The 24,989-nt window shown below is 38.9% G+C and overlaps 1 protein-coding gene and 2 non-coding genes across 21 annotated transcripts; all 3 read left to right on the top strand.

Moving 5' to 3' along the window:
• Positions 1–3,131: 3,131 nt before the first annotated feature.
• sea-2 (Signal element on autosome protein 2) lies at positions 3,132–24,895 on the top strand (the record flags this gene model as incomplete). Of its 19 annotated transcripts, none has more annotated exons than NM_001377774.1 (14): positions 3,132–3,151; positions 4,014–4,088; positions 14,444–14,615; positions 14,957–15,099; positions 15,159–15,608; positions 16,941–18,035; positions 18,208–18,309; positions 18,407–18,841; positions 19,141–21,972; positions 22,056–22,177; positions 22,784–22,875; positions 23,292–23,494; positions 23,656–23,744; positions 24,264–24,892. In NM_001377774.1, the coding sequence occupies 11 exons, from the start codon at positions 3,132–3,134 to the stop codon at positions 22,813–22,815; spliced, it is 5,478 nt and encodes a 1,825-aa protein (NP_001364835.1). The 19 variants fall into 19 exon arrangements, with proteins under 19 accessions (NP_001364835.1, NP_001364836.1, NP_001364838.1 ...); NM_001377772.3 differs by having other exon boundaries at positions 22,056–22,218; positions 24,264–24,801; NM_001377773.3 differs by lacking the exon at positions 18,407–18,841 and having other exon boundaries at positions 22,056–22,218; positions 24,264–24,805.
• K10G6.10 lies at positions 9,958–10,127 on the top strand. The gene has a single exon (NR_101676.1). It is a non-coding gene; the product is annotated as a small nucleolar RNA K10G6.10 (small nucleolar RNA).
• Positions 23,373–23,478, top strand: K10G6.11. Its single transcript, NR_101677.1, has one exon. It is a non-coding gene; the product is annotated as a small nucleolar RNA K10G6.11 (small nucleolar RNA).
• Positions 24,896–24,989: the final 94 nt, after the last annotated feature.

Raw genomic sequence — 24,989 nt, forward strand, 5'->3', positions numbered from 1 at the left:
GCTCGTTCTTTTTCGGAAAGAACTAATTTTTCTGATCTTATAACCTTTACCTTTTCATGATTTTCAACTCAAAAGTACCTATGCACTTTCCATCAAAAATATCAGCAATTGATAATTAATAGCCTTGTGACGTTGTGAATGTTTTCAAAAAATGTTCCTGAGGGATTTACATTTGCCGGAAGTGATGGCTTTTGGAATTGGAAACATTTAGAGATTAGTTAATTTAGAAATACTACATCCAACTCCAAAATGCGAATTTTCAAGTTTCGTTTATTAAATTTCCTGAGGTTCCTCCAAAAAATGAGACCTCCCCGGCCAATCAGCGTCGTCGATCTCCGCTCACGCTGTATGATTGGTTGAAAAAAAGGGCGGAGCAAAGCGCTGATTGGTCACGTTTGTAAAGTTTGAATTCCTTCGCGATTTTTTCTCCTTTCGCGGTATTTCTGTTTTTCGGACTGAGATTCTCCAGATCGGGTACAAATTTCGTACACGAAATTTATTTCGCTACAAAATTTTAGCTGAAAGATATTTTTTCTCAATGATTAATTATCTTGTCAAGCAGAACATTCGCGTTTTTTTCCAACAAAAAATATTCGAACCGAATATTTATTTACGCGTTTTCTTCTTTTTTCCTTCAAACTAATCATCTAGAAAGGCCACGAGTGAAATATGCGAAAAATTGGACTAATCCGTTGTGTGCGGATTTCCGTTATATCAAACAGGATGATGATAATATTATTCCTATAACAAATCTCTTCTCACTCATTTTTTTTGAAATTTTAAGCTTCGATTTCCCGTATTTTTGTACGAATTCACTGTTTCGAATTCCTTTTTTGAAAATATTTTCAAATTGAAAAAAAAAGTTTTTATTTCAGGAACTTTTTTGAAAATGGTCTCATTAACATTTCCAAATAATACATATAAAAAACAAGAAAAAAGTTATTTAAAAAAAGATTTTTATTTATTTTTTGCAAAATTGAAAGAAAAATCTATTAAAAATTAAAAAAATATTTTTTATCATTAAAAAATTGCCTTTTAGTTTTAAAAAATTTGTCGGAAAATCTACAAATTTAATTCTATCTTTCGACTTTTTTTTGAATTTTTGAAAATTTTCTTGGGACAACAAATAGCTCTAGACGAAGCCTTTCGTGGAAAAAAAAATCAATTTTCATTGTATTTATGATCAGAAAAATTTCATATTCTTGAAAATGAAACGAAAAATAAAACCAAGAAAAAAAATAGTCTCAAAAAAGTAGCAATTCTCTTAATTCAATAAGATTTGGGCGCCTTGGTTCACCTAAAAAGAGCCCGAAAAAGAGCTCACAGGGGTCCAAGAGACGACTCAAACTAATGAGCCATCGGAGGTTTTGAATCGCCATTTTCTCTTTATCGTCTGCTTCTTCTTGCGAATTCAAATAAAGAGCTCTCACACAAATTTCCTGTTCGCCGACGACTTCTTTTTCTTCTGAGCACTCGGGTGAAAAACGACGAAAAAGAGGGGAAAAAACGTCTTTTTCTCGATGTTGCTCCGTCTCTCGGGCTCTAACTCGTTTCGTGAAGCTGTCTCTGCGCGGGTTTCGATTTCTCTGCATGTTCCCTCATCACGTCATCAATGCACTCTCTTCGTCGTCTGAAAATATTGTCTCTAACTTTTTCTTCTCCACAGACAATGTTGAGTATGGTATGAAAAAAGGAAGAAGAAAAAGAAGGAATATAGAGAGAATACCCTTTTGAGAAAAACAGTCGAATGATTGTTCTTCTACTGCCTGCTTTTTGGGTGTTCCCCCATCTTCATCGTTTGTTTTTCTGCTGCAGTTGATACTTTTTATTTTTGTTTTCACATCTCTTCCTCGTTTCAATTTGAACTTTCTTGAGGGTAAAAATAGCTTAAATGTTGATCTGAAATTGTTTAGTTAATTTTTTGTTCACTACTTTCCTGTAGCTCAGATGTTTTCTACATAACGTGGAGTACCGGAATCTGAGACTTTGCTTTCTATACCCAAATTGGCCATTTTCAGCTATTTTCTCAAATTTTGTCAACTTTTGAATAAAAAATCAGACAATTCTCAAAAAGCCTCTAAAACATTGAAAGTATGCAAAAAACTTATTTTTCCGTCTACCTACCTCAAAAGTGGTGGAGAAATGCACTGAAAAATGTTTTATATCAAAATTTGCGCTGTCGAAAATTGTAGCTTTGCAACGCTTTTGAATGTCGCTGCGAGACCTGAAATTGTCCATTTCAAAATTTATTTTGATAATCAGCTTCAATGGATGATTAAGGGATTATCTTCCCAGAGATTAGATGTACAATCCCAAATTTTGTGAGTGCCAATTTTCTGTAATGGCCTAAAGTTGAAGCCCGGCCCATTTCCCCCATTTTTGCAAACATGCCAAATTTGGTGGCCGAGGTTTTCCTTAGGTTTTCACTTTTCCGAAAACTGGCCGAATTTTCACTAGGGCGGTCACCAACGAATTGCTGAAAAAGCATTCAGTTTTTGAAAAAAATTTTATTTTTTGAATATAAAAATTCTTTAAAAATTGTATGTTTTTCTTTAAAAAAAAGGATTACTTTTTTCAATTTTCAAAAAACGATGAAAAACCGACACTCTTGATTTATAGTCAATTTTTTTCAAATTTTTAATAAGTGTATAATCTCGAACCTTTTGTTTTTTTTTCAAAATTGTATTTTTAGAACTAATAAAAAACACTTAATAATAGAAGGAAAAAACACAAATTCTAGTTCGAATACATAAAAATTTGATTATTTTCCCATAGCACCTGTCCACTCTCTCCATGTTCTTGTTATTATTATTATATATAATCAGAAAAGAAAAATTCAATTTCTTTTCGTTTTTTTCAGCTGTTGTTACCTTTTCAATCGGGTATTTTTTCTTGAAATTTCACCTTTTTTCAAATTTTTTCACAAGTCTCAGGCTGCCGCACATAAGATCATCAAGCTGGAGCCTCCGAACGCCACATCGACGCCGAAGAAGAAAAATGAGCCGCCGGAATTACTAGTGAAGAGGTTTTTATTTTGGGAAATTGAAAAAGGGAGATCTTTAAAAAAAAGTGATTTCAGTGGGAAGATCGAGAACTTTTGGAATGTCGAATTGTTGAAGAGGACGAGGAAAATGGGAAGAGAGTACAAGTTGTGAGTGGTCTTAAATTTTATTTTTAAAAAATGTTATTGATTTTTTGGCTTTTTATTTAAAAAATTGTGAAAATTCGTCTTTATCTTGAAGAGCAGGACTTGCAAAAAAAATTTTTTTAATATTTAAACTGGAAAAAAAATCAATTTTACGAAATATTCAAAAAAAATTTTTTGAACAAAAACTTATAAAAACAACTTAAAATTAAATTGTTTCTTTAAAAAAGTTTAAAATTTGAAAATTCTTTCAAAAATTGTATTTTTTTTGGAATTATTTTTTGGAACTTTGATATCTGAAAGTTTTTTTTAAAGGATTTCTTAATTTTTTTTTGAATTTAATATTTGAAAAAAATGTGATCAAGTAAGAAAAAGTTTCGGATTTCGAAAATTCATTTTTAAATTTTCCAAAAAACAAGAGAGTATAAATAAAAATTCTAATTCTTTATATCCAGATTTTTTGAAAGAAAATTATATTAAAACTGATCAAAATTGTTTTTTTTTCACTGGAACACTTTTCAGTTACTAGTTACCGAAGTAACCAAAAAAAACCAGACACTAGAAATTAAAAGTTAAAAAAAAATTAAATTAATTACTTCCGAATTTCAGTTGAATTTTTTTAAAATTCTTCTCATCAAAATCTACTATATTTGTGATAAATGTTTGCATTTCTATTTATCAATTTTCCTGAAAATTTTTTTTTTGAATAAAAATATACTCCCTGGAAACCCTTATTTTTAAATAGGTATATACTCTGAAAAATAGTTAAATTAATAATAAAAAATTTATATAATAAAATTGTTTAAAAGTGTATTTTCATTTCCACTTTTTCCACAAACATGCAATTTTCAAAAATCTTTTATTTCAGCACTGGAATCGCGGCAAAGCTGAACCCACTGAATTGTCGACTGAAGTTGGAGATTGCGGAGGACCTCGATGAGAGGTTAGTTTGAGGATTTTTCAGCTATTCCAAAAATATATTCCTAAATATTTTCATTCATTTTCTTTATTTTTTCCGCTGTCTTCTTCCTCATCATCATAGTTTTTTCGCATTTTTATCGCGATTGTCCCACGCGTCTGCGTTCTCTCGATTTAGGACGTACTCGCTCCGACTCTCTGCTGATCTTTGACAGCGATTGGAAAAATGAGTGGAAACTCTCTTTTTATAAGTGAATAGTCTCTCTCTGTGTCTCTCCATCTCTCTCTGCGCAACGAATAAACAACCGGTTTCGAGGAACTGCCATCACTGTTCTTTTTTCCCCCGTTTTTTTTTTGACAATTTTCTTCAAAAAACTCCCCATTTTGAACTTAAACTTGAACTTTTAAACATTGTTTTCCGTTGGTTCCTTTATTGTTTGAGCAACGTGGGGCTTAAGCTGTGATTAGGAATATGCCAAAATTTGGTTTATTTCATCATTTTTACCCAAAAATCATTGACAACAACGGCTAAAAAAATGCTGGAAAATTGATGAAATCACAGTTTTGCCGCCAAATACCTAACGAGACCCATTGTTGTGCAAATATTGTAAATTTCATAATTTTTCTACGCATTCTTGTGTTGTCAGTTTAGTGCGATAGTCTGATTTGGCTTAGGGCGGCAATTGCCGTTTGGCAATTTTTTTTGTCGACAAATTCGACAAATTCTCAAATTTTGCCGTTTTGCCAGAAGTTTTGATTCCGGCAATCTGCCAGTTTGCCGGTTTGCAGGAAATTTTCATTTTCGGCAAATTGTCGATTCGCCCTTTGCTGGATATCAATTTGCCGGTAGTTTTTTGAGGCATTTTTATAAGACGGAAACACTGTGCCTTTTTGAAATTGTTCCAAAAAATGCCCACAATTTGTCGAAAATTTTCGGCAATTGCCAGTTTGTCAGAAATTTCAAATCCGGCAATTTGATGGTTTGCCGTTTGCCGCCAACCCCTGGTTCAGACATTGATTTCCAGATTTTCAGACACTCACAGCGTTGGTTTGTTCATTTCCCAGTTAGATCAAAATCTCAAAACCTCGGAGATCTTTTCTTGTTGTTTTCAAAAAAGTTTTTTCTTTGTCTTCTGTTCATTCGTAATCTCACTTAACCTATAAAAACAAAACGAAATGACCAGCAATATCTCTCTCTCTCTCTCACTCGTTCAGAACAATTTTATAGTGTAGCCTCTGTGGCATTTAAGTGATAGCAAAAAGACGACAACAATATCAATTGAACACACATTTTCGAATCATCACGCAGTTGGACGGGTGATGAGGCTCAGCACCTGCTTTGATAATTCGGAACCGGAGCCAACTTGAAATTTGCCTGAACAAATGCGGCAATTGATTTCAAAGGAAGTTGAGAAGAGGTAGAAGAGCGGCGGTGCCTCTGTTCTCTCTCTCTCTCTCTCTCTTCCTCTATTCCATCATCATTTTGTCCATCTCCATCGTCTTCTTCTTCTACATACCTTCATTTTTTCGTCCCTGTCCACCATTTTCATCGTCAGTCAATGCGGTTCAAGGTCTTACCCCCTGGACAAAGTTTCCAACAAACTTTTTCTTCCATCCTATCTCCCGTCGTCTTCGGAATGTCGAACGTTTTCAAGTTTTACGCTCTTATACCGTTCCCGCCACACTCGAAATATGTTCGAATCATAATTGCTCTCTCGAGAAAAATTATTCTATTAGTGGTTTTATGAAATCATTTGAATTTCTTTTTCTCTCTCTCTTTTCTCTGTTGCGATAGAGAGAGAGAGAAAGAGAGAGAGATAGAGAATAAAAGAACATTGATAATAATGTCATTTTGTTTATTGGTGATAAAAGACATTAAAAACGTTTTTAGAATAATATGTTTTGATATGTCTGACAACCAATTTTTCTCGTTCGGTTTTATTTGAATACATGTAAATCATATAAATCATGTTTAACTACATACATACTTCCCCCACACTCGAACGCAATGTCGAAATTTTCTCGAAAGTTTTGTTCCGGTTGAATGACGTGGTGTACTTAGGAAGAATGAAACTTTGAAAAGTGATTCATCAAATTTAGTTTGTCGAACTTTTGTCTTGTTAGTCGTCTTGCTGTCTGCCTGCCTGCCTGACCTTACGGCGGCCTACATATCATTTCCAAAAGTCAATTTGAATTTTGGGGTTCCAGACAGGCCCTTCTTTAACCGCGCCTGCCTACCATGGAAGCCCTACTTCTACTACTCCTCTTGTGTTGTTTGGAGCATCGAAAATTGAATTTAATTAAACATTTTTGGTGTTTCTCTTCCCCATTCGTGTCCCCTCCAAAATGAAATGGGAGCGGACTGCTGCTGGTGTCTGAAAATAAATGAGAATTCAGTTTTGCTCCGGGGGCTCTGTCTCTCTCTCTCGAATTTTCATTTTGCATCCCAATTTGGGTTTCGTTTTAAGTGGTGACTATAGTGAACGATTATATTGAACAAAATTGAAAATTGCTCAATTTTCAATTATAGAAACTATTTGAATTGCTCTGTATATATCCAATTTCCATCTGGATTCCGGATTTCCTCAAAAAAAGTGCCACCGATTTTTTCATCCGAACCATCGGGATGTGTCGTCATAGGAGTTGTCGTTCGTCTTCTTCTTGTGTCATCTGTCGTGTTGAATTGAAGGTCATTTCGAATCCGACAAAACGACAAACAGACATGTACACGATGAAAAAATGTTTGGGAAGAGTCGCTTGGTAATAAAATGGACACAACACATGGTGGTCTGGAAGAACGCTGTTCGAAATGAGCACATCAAATTTCTATAAACAATGGTATTCTTTTTGTGAATGCACGATTGACTTGAAAATGATAAGAGAGTACATAATCACCTTATCAGAAATAATAATGTAATTTTAGTTCTACATATTCGCTGGTTTCTAGCCTCTCCTTTCGTTCTTTTTGCATTTTCCTAGTTATTTACGTATATTTTTATTGGAATTGTTGTGTTTCGAGAATTGATAAGATGAACTACATCTAGTTATCATATCTCTTTACGGTCTCTTGACGGTAGAAGGGAGTCAGGTGATTCGAGATGGAACATCGATTTTTTTTTCACTGACTTAAATATTTTAAAATTTTGCTCAAAATGAACAAAAAGTTTGTCTGAACTATGTGTAAAAATCCGGAGATTTTGAGCTCTGGGGATTTGAAATTTGTTCAATATTTTTAGACATTTATTTCAATATCCGAAATATAATTGTTTCGATTATTCGATAAATTGTTAAATTTAAAACTTTTGCCAAAAAACAACAATTGAATCAACTCAGTTAGGTATTCAGGTAGGTATGTAGGTATTCAGGTAGGCGCAGTGACAGGCGCCTGCCTCAAACTGGCTGGCCTTTCACCTTTTCTCCTTTTTAGCGTGAATTTTCTCATTTCAATAAATTTGATTAAAATAGAATTAAAAAATAAACACTAAAAAATTGACGTGTGTTTTAGCAGGCCGGGTGAGGTCGCCTGGTAGGCGGGCGTACTGATGCCTACACGTCGGCTCCAGTTGAAAAGTTGATCCCTGTCTAGAGATTTGAACTAAAGCCTATAAAGTTTTCAAAACTTTTATAACCCGATTAAACCTTTTTCCCAAGAAATTCGGTTCCTTTGCCTCCTCTACCTCCACTCTCTTCCGGAGACATGTGACATTTTTCAAAAAGTCACTCCTTGTGTTCTTCATGCCACAAAATATATAATACTCTTTGACATGAAAGAAAAATGTAGTAAGAAGGAAAAAATCTGACAGCAAGTAAAAAAAGAAAAAGAAATCCCCCGTTTTTTGCTTGTTTCTCAAGAGATTATAATCTCTTCGTTGTTGTTTTTTTTGTTCCTCTCGATTTATATAGATATGTATGTATGTATGTATGTATGTGCATTTTATATAGCTCTCAGTCGTCGTCGTACTAGTTTGAGGGCTTTCTTTTTCATTTGGGAATTTATTGAGAAAAAGAAAGAGAGATTTGAATAAATATCTATATGAATTGGATATTTGAGAATTAGTTGAATATTGAGCCATTTTTTTTCGCGTTTTTTTATGTCGGATTTACAAGTTTAAGATTTCGAAATTTCCAGAAATTAGCGTCTTAACAGAGTTTGTGTGGATTTTCTTTTTCGAGATTTGACATTTTATAAGGTTTCACTCCAAGTAGTTCAAATTTCAAAAAATGATTTTTCGAGACGTTACTTCCAGTTTTCTATAAATTTCGTCAAAAAAATTCTGATAACTTTCTCAAATTTTTGCAATTTCCTGTCTTTAAAGGTGAAGAAAATATCTCAACATTCCAATTATTCTATGCCAAAAAAGTTGGAAATAATTGCTACTGGGCGGCTCACGGAGCTCACCAAGTACCCCCAAATGTTCGGAACTTGCGCCCTTTGTCTTTCCCAGCCATTCACCGTGACATCAAATTGATTCTCTCTTACGCCTAATTTATTTTCTTCCTTGTTCTTCTCCTTTGCCCTTTTTTTGGTTCATTCTTCGTTTCCTGACAATTTAATTCGCATTGGCTGGAATTTTTTTTGGGGGAAAAAATTATTCAGAAATGCGATTTTCAAGTTAGATCTAAGGTTTCCCAAACGTTTGAAGGTACTAAAAGGAGCGACACAAGGTGTAGTACACTTTTTATGACACCCTAATATCACAGGTTGACTGGCAGTCTCAGCAGCCACCGGGAGAGGTCGTTTTTCTAGTAGAATCGGGGAAAATAGATTTTGGAGGGTTTTTTTTCACAATTTTTTACCCGAAAAGTTGACAATTTGCAAGCAAAATCCCAACGAATTTTCTAGATTTATCGATTAATTCCTTCACACACTTATCGACTAACCCATCATCGGATGAATGAATAAATGACAAAAAGAGCGGTGAGGGTTCAAAGAGAGAAAGTGTGAATGAATAAAAGGATTAGACGATGCATTCTATCCAGATGTTCGTTGTCTCTGTGCGTTTTTTTTTCTGGAGGAGAGGTTTAGAGCACGAGAGATGGAGAGCCCAGGGGGACCGGAAATTGGGTGGAAATGAGTTTTCAAACTAGTAGTTGTCGGGAATCGGGAAATAAAATCACAGATGTTGCCAGTTTATCAGTGTAACTTATCGGTGACCAGCACTTTATTGCATATTCAGCTGAAAAATGTGAGCACCTATCTATTGAAAGCATCCCTTAAAAAATGAAAATTCTGGCAGTGGCGAGACGACAGAAAAGTTGCCAAAATGTGAGATTTCAGCTCATTTTAGAGCAAAAAATTTCGCGAGTAGTCTCATTTTGATTTCCGGTCGATGCCCCATGTGCAGACCATTTCAGTCATTTTTAAGCCATTTTTTCACGATATTTACCTATTCTTTGCCTATTTTTCTGTGTCAATTTTGAACAACGTAACTATTTTGAGCACGAAATCCCAAAACTCTCTAAAATCCTTGTTCAAAAAGCCAATAAAAAGGCGGAGCTTCATCTTCCAAAAACACATATTAATATGATGTTGGAATCCATCTTCTTCTTTTTTTTCAATCATTGTTCTTTTCACTCTCATCTCTCTCTTTATTTCTCTGCGCCTATCCCTTTCTGTTTAGAGCTCAATCTCATCGGACTCTTCTTCTCATTCTTCTTCTTTTTTATCTTTCGAACATTGTAAAATTGTAACAAAACTCTTTTCTCCCTCCGCTGACATACGTTTTTCTTCTTTTTTCTTTGTGATGATACTCCTGCTTCTGCTGCGGCGGATTCTTCTCGGATTTCTCCGTTTTTTTTTGGTCGTTGACTTTTTTTTTTGCTTGGTGTTCGTTTCCGGGAGGTTTGGGATTTTTGGAATTGGCGGAAAAAATGTGAACTATCATAATATTGATACATTTATGATTAAATTTTTCGATTTCCAGAATTGAAAACCTTGCTTAAAAATGTGTCCGGTTTCCACTAACACAATAGGTAAATTGTCCAATTTTTTTAAAACTTCCTGGAGTTTTTGTGCTTCAGTGTTGGCTCCCAGTAGGCTTAGCCACTGTTACTAATATCAAACAAATGTTATTCGGTAATCTAATCCCCACTTTTTTGCAAGTAATCACTATGAAAACACACACACACATCCCACAATACTGTAATCCCATATCTCTATGACCATATGGTGACCATCATCATCATCATCAACTCGTTTCCCTCACCCTCACTCATTCACCACTACCACCACAATCTGTCACAGATGAGGGAAGTGTATATATATTCCCTATTGTTTGTATGGTTTTTTGTGTGTCTGCTGTCTCTCTTGATTCGAATACACTCTCTCTTTCACTTGGCACCCCCTATTTGACTGCTCGTAATAATGAGTCAATAATTGTGTGGTGATGACGTGGCAGACAGACCACCAGTTATTAGAGGAACGGCTATAACTGTGTGAGAACAGCTGTTGGCGAATTTTTATTAATCGAAAGAAAAAATGTAAATTTTTGCGGAAATTTCGAAAGTTTAGAGCTCTGAAGCTCACCGGAGCAAGACAATTCCCAAAGTTTTAAGCAAACGATTTGTTGTGAAATTTTCAAAACAACTTGGAATTTTGAAGAGTCTTTTTGTAGGATTAAATTTTGTTGAAAAGTTTAGGCTTAGGCTTAGGCTCAAGCTCAGGATTAGGTTTAGGCTTTGGCTTAGGGCTTAGGCCTAGGCTTAGTCCCAGGCTTAGGCTTAGGCGTAGGCTTAGGCTTAGGCTCTGGCTTAGGCTTGGGCTTACTTTTATCCCGTTTAGAATTTCGAGATTTTCAACAAAAATTCATTTTCCAGCAGTTTTGTTTGTATCTCAGATTCTCAAAAAAATCAACTTTTTGGAAAAGTTCAACTTTTTGTTGGCTTTAATTTTAGTTTATAATTTTTTAGGCGTTTCCCGGACGATTTTCTACCAATTTTTTAATATTGTTCTCCAATTCTTTCGGGACAAAAAAAAGGGAAAAAGTTGTTGTTTACAAGTAGGCAATTCCTTCTCGTCATCTCCGTCTTATTTGCCAAGTGACCTAAATCATCTTGAAGATTTGTATCTTCATTTTAGTTAGTCTGTGTGTATGTTTTTCTCAGTTTTTTGTTGTTTTTTCTTAGTCTTTTTCCACATATTAGTAGTATGTAGTTTTCGGCAAAATTAAAACATTTTTGCTTTTTTTTCACTAAAACGGTCTATTTATTTCCACCGACAAATTGAAAAAAAAACGGATATTTTAAATTTTCAATATTCAGAAGGGTGCCGGTTTTTCCAATTTCGAATTTTTACAAAATTTACGTCACAAATTGCTCAGAATTTTCTTTTATGCACTGTGTGATCCCGGAATGTTTGAAGGATTTTTCCGTGAAAAAGTATAAATATTTGAAAAAAAAACGATGTTCGAAATATGTACACACAAAAACATTATTGTGAATGGCACTGCGAGAGAATTATTTGGGCGCCGCGCCCCGCCCGTCCTCACTTGTGTGCTCTGCGTATCTCACACGTGACAGCTCTCCCTCTCTCATCTTTTTTGTCGGTTTTTCTGTGTGTATGTTGCGTAAATATACAAACAATATAAACCTATTTACACAGAGAATTGTCTTTTTCTCTGCCGATCTCTCGGCTCTCTCTCACGTGGACTGCGTCTCTTGGCGATTTTCGGACTTTCAAAGTCTCTCTCTCTCTCTCCCTCGAAATTCCCACATTTTATTGGAATTTTATTTTGTTTTTCTCTGAAGCTTTTCGAGAATGTTTCTCTAAATTCCTAAATTCTTGAATATTTTTCCCACGAAAAGTGCACCATGATGACGTCATTTTTTCGCCTCGCCCCTCTTGGTATGACATGTTTGAACAGGTGCTTTCTCACTCACACACACATCACGTTTACGCAACATTTTTCTCAATTTTCATTGAGCTTTCAGAGAAATTTTTTAATTTTTTTATGTGAAGAAAATTCACATGCGACGAACACGTGATTTTCCCCGAATGGTTTTTGATCTTTTTCCGCCTAGTAACCGATTGTGGCCAGTGGAGCGTGTTTGCATTATGCTATTAGCGAGTTTTAGTCATTTTTGAATAGTAACTTTTTTTTTTGAATAAATGAGTTTCAGATTGGTTTCATGACCGAAAAAAGAAACAACAAAAACTCGGCCTCCGATTTATTTTTTTTTGGCGCGCCGAAAAAATTACGAGAAAAAAGTCTATTACGGGAACACAAAATTCTGAGAATGCGTATTGCGCAACATAATTGACGCGCAAAATATCTCGTAGCAAAAACTACAGTAATTCTATAAATGAGTACTATAGCTATTGTGCCGATTTACGGGCTACAATAGTCATTTAAAGAACTACTGTAGTTTTCGCTACGAGATATTTTGCGCGTCAAATATGTTGCGCAATACGTATTCTCAGAATTTTGCGATTTTCAGAAAATTTCCCATTTAAAATAATATTATTTTCCCACCAAAATGCCTAATTTCACTGCCACCAGTACCACCTGCCCCGGGGAGGTCCCTCTTGACGTACACATACACACACAAATAATACAATAAGATTGAGGAAATGGAGAGAGAGATGGAGAGAATTAGAGAAACGGTGGGATAATCTCAATCCATTATTAATGAGCTTCTTGTGCTCTCTCTCTCTCTCTCTCTCTCTCTCTCTCTCTCTCTCTCTCTCTCTCTCTCTCTCTCTCTCTCTTGCTTCACGTCTTTTTAGGATGCAAAAAGCGAATAGAGCATGCTCTCAAGTGATTGGCAACCTTCCACCTGTCCACTTAGTAGGCTTTTCTCTTTTAATATCGATTTTTTGACGCAATTTAAGATTTTTTTTGAGCTCAGAGAACAGGAGCTGGAAAAAAACATCTTTTTTTTTAATGCGTAGCGGTCAAAATTGCGCAAGATCCACAAAAGTTAATGCTTAAAATACCAAAAAATGAAGTTGAAATTTTTATGGAAAATAGACTGTTTTTGCTCATTTTTTGCTAACTTTTCCTATAAAATATGGAATTTTCAACGCCAAATTACTAATAAATTTCACGACTACAGCGTGTTTTCTTTGATTTTAGCTTCGATTTTTAGTCTCCGTCTCTCTCTCACATCATTTATTTTCCTATTTTTCCTTCCCCACTTCATTTATTTTCTTCTTCTTTTCTTTTTCTTTTCATTTTCCCATCCTAGTACTCATAAATAAAATGGATGCAATTTTGACGTGAGATTGAGAGAATTAGAGAAAAAAAAGAGCTCTCTCTTCCCATTTTTTACCACTCAACTACTCCCTCTTTTTCATTTGACTAGTACTCTTTTCTTGTTCTTTTTTTGCTGCTTTTTCTTCTTCTCAATCCGGATTCTATTCTTTAAATTTTTGGGTCCTGGCACGAGATTACTGTAGTTTTTGGTCTGAGACACATTGAAATTCGAGCCTGGAAATCATAGAAATTGACGAAACTTCTTGTGGAATTTTTTTTTCGAACGTTTTAAAATTGAGTGTTTTTTTTTCATCCGTTTATAAAAATCGATTTCCGAATTGCCTACCTGAGTTTTGCTTGCGTCTTCTTTTCGGTAAAATAGGCGTATGCGCAGAGGTAGGCGATTATGTGCCTTCCTAATATGTAGTAAGTGTTTTTTTGGAAAACTAAAATTTTCCGTTTTTTCGAAATTTCTGTATAAAAATCTATTTTTATTTTTTTTCAAAAAAAAAACAATTTCAAAAAATACAGAAATTGTAAAAAACATCCCGGAAAAAGTTGAAAATTATTAATTTATATTGAGTTTTTTTTTGATAATTCTAAATAAACGTTGGCAGAGCTACGTGGCCGCGGATAGACAAAACTCGGCCACCGATTTTTTAAAACAATTTTTCGAAAATTGAAAAAAAATCTACTTTCAAAATTATTTTCACACTCATTCCACTATTGAAATTCATAGTTTTCCCAGATTTTCAAATGGAATTTGAAATTGTTGCTCCAAAACTTCACATCATTTTTCCAACTTTTTAGGCCCCCGGAACTTTTGTTCTTTGTTTTGTTTCTGTTGGAATTTGTGTTGCTCTGAATGCGTTAGAAGCTGCTGCTGCTACTGAAGCTGTGCTCTTTGTGCATCCTCTACGTCTTCTTCTTCTTCGCTGCGTCTCTTCTATCTCAACTTCCTTCGTGTCTTTTTCCTGTATGTCTTTGACAGAGCAGTCCCTTCTTCTGCATTTTCTGCTTTTTTCCTCACAAATAGGCCTCAATTTTCTGTTTTTCTTCGTTTTCTTTCTCCCCCTCTCTCTTTCTCTTTTTACTCGTTTTTCCAACAAAACTCGGTCGGTTTTGAGATCCCTAGAGATGCAGATTTTTGAGTTTTTCCCCTGAAAAAAGTAGCATTTTGTTGCAGAGTACCAACAACTTCTACCTCTTGCTCCGTCGCATCCGTCGCCGCAGCTACCGCTACCATCAACACAACGGCACCGACGGTACTGACGAAATCTGAACTACAGAAAACACTTCAGAAAACGTCGTCAAGTTTTAGCAGCAGTTTAGCCACCACAACGACGACGAGCAGTCACGTAAGTTTTTTAAAACTTTTTTTTTTGAAATTTTTTTGCATAGCTGAAGTTTTTTGTCAAAATTGGAAAAAAAATCGCGATAAGTAGGAAAACATTTTTATTCAAAATCGAAAAAGAGCCAGGAAGTGGGCGGAGCCTAATTTTTAATATTTTTTAGAATATTCGGTGCTGCCTGTTTAAATTGTCTTTTCGGTAATAAAATTATATAAACATTAATAAAAATCAGAGAAATATTTAAAAAAAAATTCTATAAAAACCACTAATTTTATTCACAAAAGGAAAATGAGCCAAGATATGGGCGGAGCCTAAAAACAGAAAATTTATCTTCAGTTTGTTTGCAGTTAAATGCGCCAGTAGAGTCGATGGAGGGACACTCCTCCCTCGCCTCGTATTCACATCATCATCCGTCGTCGTCGCATCATCATCATCCTGGACAGCAGCAGAGCTCGTCAAGTTCCAGCTCATCACATCTTCAGGATTTTCAGTGAGTATTTTGATCTCTCGAATTGCCGGCTTTTATCAACCTATAAACTCCAATTCCAGAAGTCCTCCGTCTGCCAGTCATCCATACTACCATCAGCAGCAGCCTCAGCATCAGCATCAGCAGGCTCAGCAATATGGTCAAGCAACGGGCAGCACGAATGGAGGAGGACAGCAACAGATGACATCAATGTATGGAGGAAATGATTATGATCAGCACCAGCTGCACCATCAGAACCAGCAGCATCAAGCATCCACGTCGACTCAGCAGTTTCATCATCCACAAAGACCGCCACCACCTCAGTACGATCAGCCATCATCTTCAACAGGATCCTCACTGCCACCTCTTCATACTGTACGATATGAACAGTTACCACCACCACCATCGAATCAGAGGACCCCAACTCAGCAGCTACAGTACCCTGTGAAGGTGGTCGAGGCAGGCGGTCAGGCGTATGCTCAGCAGGTTCAGCAGGCTCAGCAGTCGAATCGGAGTGGAGCCGCCGGTGTTAAGTGAGTTTTTCGCTTTTTTTCGATTTTTTTTTCTGAAAATCTGATTATTTAAATTTTAAAAATTGCAAAAATTCTACTACCCACACGCAAAAATTTTCTTTTTTCGCGCCAAAACTACGGTACCCGCCTGGTCTCGACACGACACTGTATTGTTTAATCAAAAAAAAAATAGAGTACTGTTTAAATAGAGTACTGTAATTTCGAAATTAATTTCAAATTACATTTTAAAGGCGCGCAGACCTTTTCGCATTTAACAAAAATGTATCGTGTCGAAACCGAAAAATTTTGCGTTCGGGGAATACAAAAATGTTTAAACTTTCGACATTAAATTTATGACGTCACTACCAATCCACTTGGTGTTAGAGTGTCTCATTTCGGCTTGATCTATGTAGATCTACAAAAAATGCGTGAGAAGTGACGCAGAGTTCTCAACTGATTTAGTATGGTTAAGAGCGTGCTGACGTCACATTTTTTTGGACAAAAAATTCCCGCATTTGTTGTAGATCAAACCGTAATGGGACAGTCTGGCACCACGTGCCAATCTCCATCCAGAATTTTGCTATTTTTGCGGATTTTTTCTTCTAACTTCCTAGATCTCCTCCTCGTCACCCTCTCGTCGGTATTTCTCAAAAAAAAAATTGAAATGTGATCTTCTCACTCCTCGCGCGGCCATCGTCTCCTCCGTCACTCATATAGCCATCTCCTTTAGTTTTTTACTGCTGCTATTTACTGCATCATTGTCTCCCTCTCTCTCTCTCTCTACAGCAACCGCGCGTCGTTTCCCAGGGACCACTGTCTGTATACACCGTTACGGCTATCTACGGACCCCCCGCGAAATACGGTTTGACCTAATGTCACTTTGAGTGTCGTCAGTTTGTTTTTGTTTTCGGCCAGTTTTTTTTTGGCTGAAAATTTAGCTATTTTGGATATAGTTTTAGACATATGTAACTGCTCAATTTTGAAATTTTTCATCTAAAATTTGAAATTCTCGCTATAAATTTCAAATTTCCAGCCTAAAAGTTGCCAAAACTCTGTAGAACTATATAGGTTTCTCTTTCGATTTCCAAAAAAATTGAATTTACTACCCAAAATTGCTAAATTCCTTTGATGTTACAGATTTTCCAGCCTTAATTTTCCTACTAAAAAATGGAATTTTATGTTTAAAATTCTCAAAAAACTTTAAAGTACAAATTTGTAATTTCTTTTTTGGCGAACTTTAAAAATATTAAAATTTATGTGAGAAATTTGAATTTCGCGCGCATTTTCTTTCTAAATACCTAAAAACTATCCAAAAACTCATCTACTTAATCTCTATAATTTTCAATTTTTCAGCAGTGCTCTACAACCGAAACCCCTACCACCATTGTCATCTATAACATCAATATCATCGTCAGCAGCAGGATCCTCAATATCTGCTCCTTCAACGTCTCAACCTAGTACCACCTCATCACTAATCACATCACCACCGTCCACGTCTTCATCTTCAATGGCGCCTCGAAAAACGCCTCCCAACGCCTCCTCGTCGTCTCTGATAAAACGACAATCTCAGGATGTTCAGGAGCAGCAGCGAGTGGATTTTGAAGTGGCTCGGAACGTGTCGCAAATCATGTCGAAAAACGGGCTGAAAGTGATGCACGAGCCGCTGCTCACCGGATCTCTTCCTCAGTTGGCTCCGTTGGCTCCACTGCCACCGCCAAAGTCTGGAGTCTATCAGTGCCCGAATTGCAATCGGAATCTGGCCAATGCTCGGAATTTGCAAAGGCATCGGCAAACTTGTGGATCGGCTCAGCACGCGGCTCCACAGCTCGCCGCGATGCTCCAACGGAGCCCCCCGCCGTGTGCATCGGCTCCTCCGGTCGCTCCTCCGACGGCACCGTCGACAAGCTTCCAGCATCACAATTCGACTGGGAATCTCACGCTTTCCTACAGCTCCAGTAGCAGTAGACATCAGAGCTCACTCTACTCACCACAGCTGGAGCATCAGGATCTAGTTGGAAATCCGAATGTGATGCTCTCCGACGGCTACGAGTACAAGGACGATCCGATGCTCTACCAGGGACCTTCAGGCCTTTCGGATAGCATTTGGTCTCGAGACGATAGTTTTCATTCGGAGCCCCCGTCGGCGTCTCACGATCAGCTCGATATGGATCATCTTGGATTCCCCGACCCCCTCCAGGATCCTCTTCACCACCTCGACTCGTTTGATTCGGCGGACCATCGGAAGGAAACACCGCGGGAGTGTCATGAGCCCGATGAGCTGATGACGTTAGATCCGACGCCGCCACAGTGTGGATCGGAACGATTCTATGGGATTAATATTGACGATATGCCGTTGTCACTGGATTGTGATGAGCCGCTGATGAGATCGGAGTCGGCGTCGTTGTCGTCGAGTTCTCAGGGGAGGAATACGCCGGCTGCTGTTTTTACGTGAGTTGTTATTGAAAATTTAGGTTTTTTTTATTAATCTAAAAATTGAAAAAAAATATTTAAAAAACACCTAGAATTAATTTTTTAAATAGCGAAAAACTATAAAAACCGGAGAGATTTTCAAATTTGTCGGGCTTAAAAAAAACAAAATCAAAAATTAGCTAATTTCCAGGTGTGAAGCATGCAAAAAATCGGTATCATCCGAACGATCGCTTCGTCGTCACTACAACACTTGCAAGATGTTTCAGACGGAATTGGCAGCTTCTGGTGAAGAGTGAGTTTTTCTTTTTTCAGTTAAAATTGTTTTCTGAAGAATGTGCATCCTTTTCTATATCTCTGTTCTATCTGTGATTGTGATTGTTCTGATTCAGACGGCCACCGACGACGAAACGGAAGCCAGCTACGAAGCGTCCATCGAAAAAGAAAGAAGCATCGGAGGGTCCTGAGAAGAATAGTGCGATTTTGGCGGCTTTGAGAAAAGAGCCAGCAGCTCCACAGCAGCCTCAGCAGCTCCAATTCCAGCAGAATTACCAGCCGAGCCCTCAATTCCAGGCGCCGTACGGCGGTGGATCTCTCCCGTCGATCAGTGCTTCGTGGCTTCACTCGGCTTCAACTTCGGCGGCGGCGGCGGCACCGGAAAGATCAGAAATGTTCACATCGCCGATTGTCACGTCGGCACCGAATCCGTATATTCACCAGCTGCCACATCAGCAGCCCCAGCAGCAGAAGAGCAGCCCGCTGGAAGACTTGTTGAACGAGCAAGATGAATCTGCGGATGATGATGGTGATAGTCGCAGTAGCAGTGGGTCAGTATTGTGTGCTTGCATGATAAATTTGTTGTGAACTTCTCGAAAAATACCGAAACCGCGAAATAATCACATTTTTCGGCTAAACTTGAACTACGACCAATCATCAATTCGCTCCGCCCACTTTTTAACCAATCAGTGTCTTTGAACACGACTGATTGGTGCGAAAACGGGAGGGGCGAATCGCTGAATGGTCGCAGTTTGATTTTAGCCAAAGGTACCTTCTTTTGCGATTTTCCTAGTTTTTCGAAATTTAAGACTACTTTCACACCTCTCTATCAATAAATCCTTTATTTCAGAACTGTCTCGAATAGCACAACAACGACAACAACAGCGACCACCACCTCCTCAAAATCCACCGGAAATCCGCTCTTCACTTGTGAGCACTGTGCTCGTCAGCTGTGCTCTATGAGCAATCTGAAGCGTCATCGTGCCACATGCAAGGTCGCTGCCTCGTCCTCGTCGAATTCCGCCGCTTCACGTCCACCATCGCAGCCATCTACGCCGGCTACAGCGCCAGCGACTCCGATGCTTCAGGCGTCACAGGCTCCCCAGCCTCTCCAAGCTCCACCACAATCACCAATGGAGACCACCGCGACAGTCACCTACACCAAAACTACTGTGCCACCAAGCGTTGCTAATACCTGGAACACTGAAAAGGCTCAGCTGATCTCCCCGAAGCCTAGAAGCCAGACGATCTTTTCCGAAGCTTCTTCTTCGATGACCGTCGGCGACGCTCTCCGGGCTCAGCAGCACCAGCAGAAAATGGATCAACAAATTCAGATTCAGTTCCAGCAGCAGCAGCAACAGAGATTCCAACATCATCAGCAGCAGCAACAAGCGGGTCGGATCCCACCACGGCCACCCAATCCGATTTTGAATCAAGTTCAGAACCCGCCTCAGCAAGTGCAACACAATCAGCATCAGAATCAGATGCTGAATCCGATTCGGCAGCCGCTGCTTCAAAGTCCGCCACCACCACCACCAAAGAAAGGACTTATCGAGCATAAGAACACTGATCTTGTGCTGATTACGTCGGAGCCGCTGGCCGAGAGAATGGATGCTAAGCGAAGATCTTCAGAAGGCCTGGTGGCTGTCACATCGACACCGCTTCCGCCGATACAACTGCCTCAGAGATCTCAGGCGCCAGCACCGTCAAGGCAGCAGCAGCAACAGCCCCCGGTCGCCTACCAAGTGCAGTTCAATGGTCGACCACTTCCGCCGATGCAGCTCCCGCCGCTTCAGAATCCACACAATCAACAGCAGCAACATCAGATGCTTCATCAGTCACAGATGAACTATCAGCAGGTTCAGCAGGTTCAGCAGGTTCAGCATGTTCAGCAGCAGCAGAATCTTCAAAACCAGCACCACCACCAGCAGCAACATCATCAGCAGAATCAGCAGCAAGCCCCTGGAAATCGAAGCAGATCGCACAGCAATGTCGGCAAGATGGAGCAAGAAGCTCAGCGACAAGGTTCCCCGCTCGACTCGATCATCACGTCCGTGCCTCTATCCATCGAAGTTCACCATCACATCATGAAGCCAGGACCGCTGGAGCAAGGCCAAAGCAGTGTTGACTCTCAGTCCACTGCTGAGCCAAGTCCGCGGAAGGCTAGCCAGCAGGCCTACATTTGTCCGGAATGCAAAAAGACGTATGCGAGCCGGAAGAATGTGAAGCGCCACCGGATGGCTGTTCACAAGCTGACACTTGATGAGATCCTCGCGAATCCGGAACAACCAGCGTTGGATCCTCTATCGGCTGTAGGTGGAGCTGGACGGCGTCATACGGTCGCTGGACTTGAGACACCGGACAGTGCGCTGAAACCGGCGCCGACAAAACGCAAAGCTTCGGAGGCACCCAGCGCCGGTGTAGCTACGAAGAAGGGAAAAGCGATGGCGGCTTCTGTTGATGAAATCCAAGTGAAAGAAGAAGAAGAAGATCAGAAGGAAGAAACGGTGGGATCCGTGGAGCGTCAGGAGCCGCCAAAGAAGCCAGTTGCCGATGATCACAAGTCGGCGATAGCTCCACTTCCGCCAGCAAATACGATCATGCCACCACCACCGCCGTACAATCAAGCGTCCGCGGTGCCGCTGAATCCGCCTAGAACAGCTCTTCCGCCTCTTCAACTCCCACCACTGCAGCCACTTCAGTCAGAGTCGCCATCCTGGGCGTCGATGTCGGCCCCGCCGACTGCTCTGATCCCAAGAACACCAAGAAGCAGCGAGTTTGCCGACGAGGAAGACACTCGAGCAATGGCGAAAATCGCCGCTGAGCTGAAGCGATCCGCCGAGGATTGGCCGGTACTTGCAGTCATTGAAGGAGTCGCCGCTGAGCCGACGAACGGGGAAGACATCGATGAAGATGAGATTCTGATCAAGAGGCTGAGACAAGGAGGCGTACTCGAGGACGTCGGGGATGTTTCGGATTTGTTGAGGGATGTTCAAGGAGGTGTCGATGGAGAACCATTCTCGGAGGACATGCTTCTTGAGAAGAACCTTTCCACGGCTTCCAGTGTTGGGCTTCCATCGCTAGCATCGCCGGGGGAGCAGTTTGGGTATCAGCAGTATTCACAGCATCCTCAGCAACATCCTCAGCAACATCCTCAGCAGCATCCTCAGCAGCAGCAACAAGTCTGGAATCCGAATTATGAATTCCAAGGTTACATGCAGCAGCAGCATCCACCGATGCCAGTTTCTCAGCAATTCCAGCAGCCGTTGCTTCAACGCCCGGCTTCTCAGCCGCCACCAGCTCGACCCATCGTGAAGAACTCCCGCCGCCCGTCGACAACTCCGAAGCCTCCACCGAATCTCACTTGCTCTGGATGCAAAAAGATCCTGGGATCCGACTACTCGCTTCGTCGTCATCGTGCCGGATGCGCCGACGTTCAGCAGGCTTTGAACCCGGAGTACCCAAGGCCGCCGAAGCGGAAAGCCGCTCGGGAAGCGCAGAAGATCAACGAGGCGGAGATTCTCGCGTCGATGCCGGATCCACAGATGGTTGCTGAACGAAGTGCTGCTGTGGCAGAGGCCGCTGCGGCAGAGGCTGCTGTTGAAAGGATCGGAGCACTGCCGCCACCGTCGGTTGTTCATGAGATTGTGCATCAAGTGAATGCGGATCGGCAGTCGATGAAGTGAGTTTTGGGAAAAAACAGTTGGAGGCTACACGGGGCCTCAAAAAACCAGAAAATTTTCAAAATTACTGATCCTTTTTCAGAAAACACAACAAAACGACATCTCCACCACCAGCTCAAGAAGCCCCTCCCACATGTGCTCCAGACGATCCGATGTCGTCATCATCATCATCATCCACGTCATCTGCATCTCCTCTACAAGGAGGTGCGAAGCCGTCCACTAATCAGGCGAGACATTATTGTCAGGTGTGCATCATAACGCTTTTTGTGACGAAAAAATTATTGATTTTTCGAAGAAAATTATCTAAAAAACCAAAAGAAAAAACGAAAATATATCTGACAAATGTGTCTCGAGCTTTTTGTATGCGTTGAATGTGTGTTGTGTGAACCCCCCGATGTGTTGCTTCTCACTCGTTTTTTTGCAATCACTCCCCCATAAGCAATCGCGCTCTAATGCTAATTTTTGCTCAATTTTGGCTTGCATCCCACGTATTTTCAATCTTTGGCGTATGTCGATTTACGCGGCTCGTGTATTCCCCGAGGAGAAGGAATAGATTTTTTGTTGTTGAAAAAACACCTTAAAAACTGTACTTTTATGTCGAAGTCAGAAAAAAAAAACTGTAAAATCCTCCTCCTCGGGGAGTACACGAGCTGCGTAAATCGACACATGACTGTTTTTACGGTAAAAAATTGGCTGCTTACAAATAGAAAAAACCCTATCCCGCACTTTTAACCCGATTTTTTGTGCAAATTAAACAAATAATTTTTCCTCCCTATTTTTCATCGATGTTTAACCCCATCCATTTTTCAGTTTCCGGAATGCGGCAAGAACTTCTCCAGTGAATGGAATTTGGCTCGTCACACTCGTGAATCGTGTAAAATGACGACACGGGCGCATTCTTAGTGAGTTTTGGACTTCATGAAACTTCCTGAAAATTTCAAGAAAATTCTAGAAACTCGTAGTGTCAGAGTGTCTCATTTCGGCTTGATCTACGTAGATCTACAAAAACTGCGGGAGAAGAGACGCAGAGTTCTCAACTATTTTCGGATGGTTAAAAACGTGCCAAAAAGTTCCCGCATTTTTTGAAGATCAAACCGTGATGGGACAGTCTGGCACCACGTGAACCAGAATCTCTAGAAGCTTCGAAAAAAAATTTGCTAAAAATTACAGAACGTTTCAGAATGTGCACTTTTTTAAATTCAAAAGGTACTAAGAAAGTCCTGAAAAAATTCAAAAGCTTGCAAAAAATGTAGATAATTGGCAGCAATTTTTAAAAATTTTAAAAATTTTAAAAAATTTCAAAAATCCTTTTCTTCAGTGAGCCAACATCAGCGGCTGACAAAATCGACCTAATATTCATGGATAAGTCAAAACGACGCGTCTCTCGAACCTTCCTGTGCACCGTCTCATCACTCATCTCGTATTGGCTCGGCGAGCAAGGCGATCGGCTCGAGCTCGACACGAAATGGGAGCATTTTCAGCTGTTGCTGGATGTGCATACGCTCAAAGTTGCCATCACAGGTGAGCAAATAATTCGGAAATAACTCAAACTTTTGTGAATAAAAAATGTCTTTTTTTTTATTAATTTAAGCCAGAAAATTTGCTCAGAAAAATCACGAAAAGCTCCACAAATATAAGAATTTATCTGGGAATTTAAAAACGATTGACATTCTTATTTTCAGCCGACAATATAAATCTGATTGCTGAGCAATCGAAAAAATATCAACTGGAACATGTGATTCGGATGGCCGACCAGTTTATGATGAATACGGTGAGTTTTTTCTAGAAAATTTAAGAAAAAAGTTTTCAAAAAAACCAGCGAAAGTTTATCTAAAAGGCGTATTTTGGGACACGTTAAGACCCAAAATGCTTTAAAAAGTACTCAAAAATAGGCGAAAAAAATGAACTTTTATTTTTAAAAATTCAAAAAAAAACTCTACAAAAAATTTAATTTTTTTATTTTATTTTAATTGTTTCTAAACTTAAAATAGAAAACATCGATCAAAAAAATTATTTTAAAATTGGCAAATTCCATTCTAATAATCTAATGTTTAAAAACTTGTTTTCTGAAAATTGAATCTAAATTTCAAAAAAAAAAAAAACACAAATATTTTTTGGATTAAAAAAATTAGTCATTTTTTCTATGAAATTGGAAAAACAAATTCTCTGACAAAGTTTGGCAATTTCTGAATTTTTAGAATTTCCTCGCTAAAAAAATGAAGTTTAAAAATGTTCTAAAATATCCAAAAATCGCCCAATTTTCTTGAAATTAATTTCGATCTTTTTTCAGAACTACACCACACCACCGACACATGTTCAACTCTAGATTATCCCCAATTTTTTTTACCTAATTTATCATTTCTTTTATCACATTTTCCCAATTTGTACCCCATTGCAAACAAGCCCCTATCAAATCAAATCACACTGACCCCCGAATTGCCTTTCTACTGAATTCGTTTATTTTTGCGTGTTTTTTCTCCCGAAAAATAATTTAATGTATTTTCTCATTGTTTTATATACCCCAGTTCACGTGAATGTATGTCATTTAATTTTTGAATGTTTTTCAAATCCCCGCCCGCCCGTCGAAAATCTAAAAAGGATACTCTAATACACATTTTTTGTGCAGCGATTTACAAAACAAATGGGTCGATTTTTCTCGAATTTTTTCCCCCAATTCTCTGATATTGTGATTGATCTCTTTCTTCCCCCCCTTTTCATACCCCCCACTCGCTAGTTTCAGATGCGTTATTATAGGTACGAAGCCTCTCTCATCCCGGACGCCCACCTCTCCTTACCTTTAGAATCCAATATGTGTCGATGACTTTGATCTCTTTTCTCTCTTTCTCTCTCTGTTTTATAACGTGATTTTCTTCTTTTTTATTAATGCTTTCTTCCATTTTTCTATAAATTTATTAATGTAAAAGTACTTTTACACCTGAAAAAACTGCGAGTCGACAGGCCAATTGGCTGCTTTTTGATAGGATTAGCATTGGAGCGCACTTTATAAATTTTTGAA

This window comes from Caenorhabditis elegans, chromosome II (assembly GCF_000002985.6).
Source record: "Caenorhabditis elegans chromosome II".
Classification (NCBI taxonomy): Eukaryota; Metazoa; Nematoda; class Chromadorea; order Rhabditida; family Rhabditidae; genus Caenorhabditis; species Caenorhabditis elegans.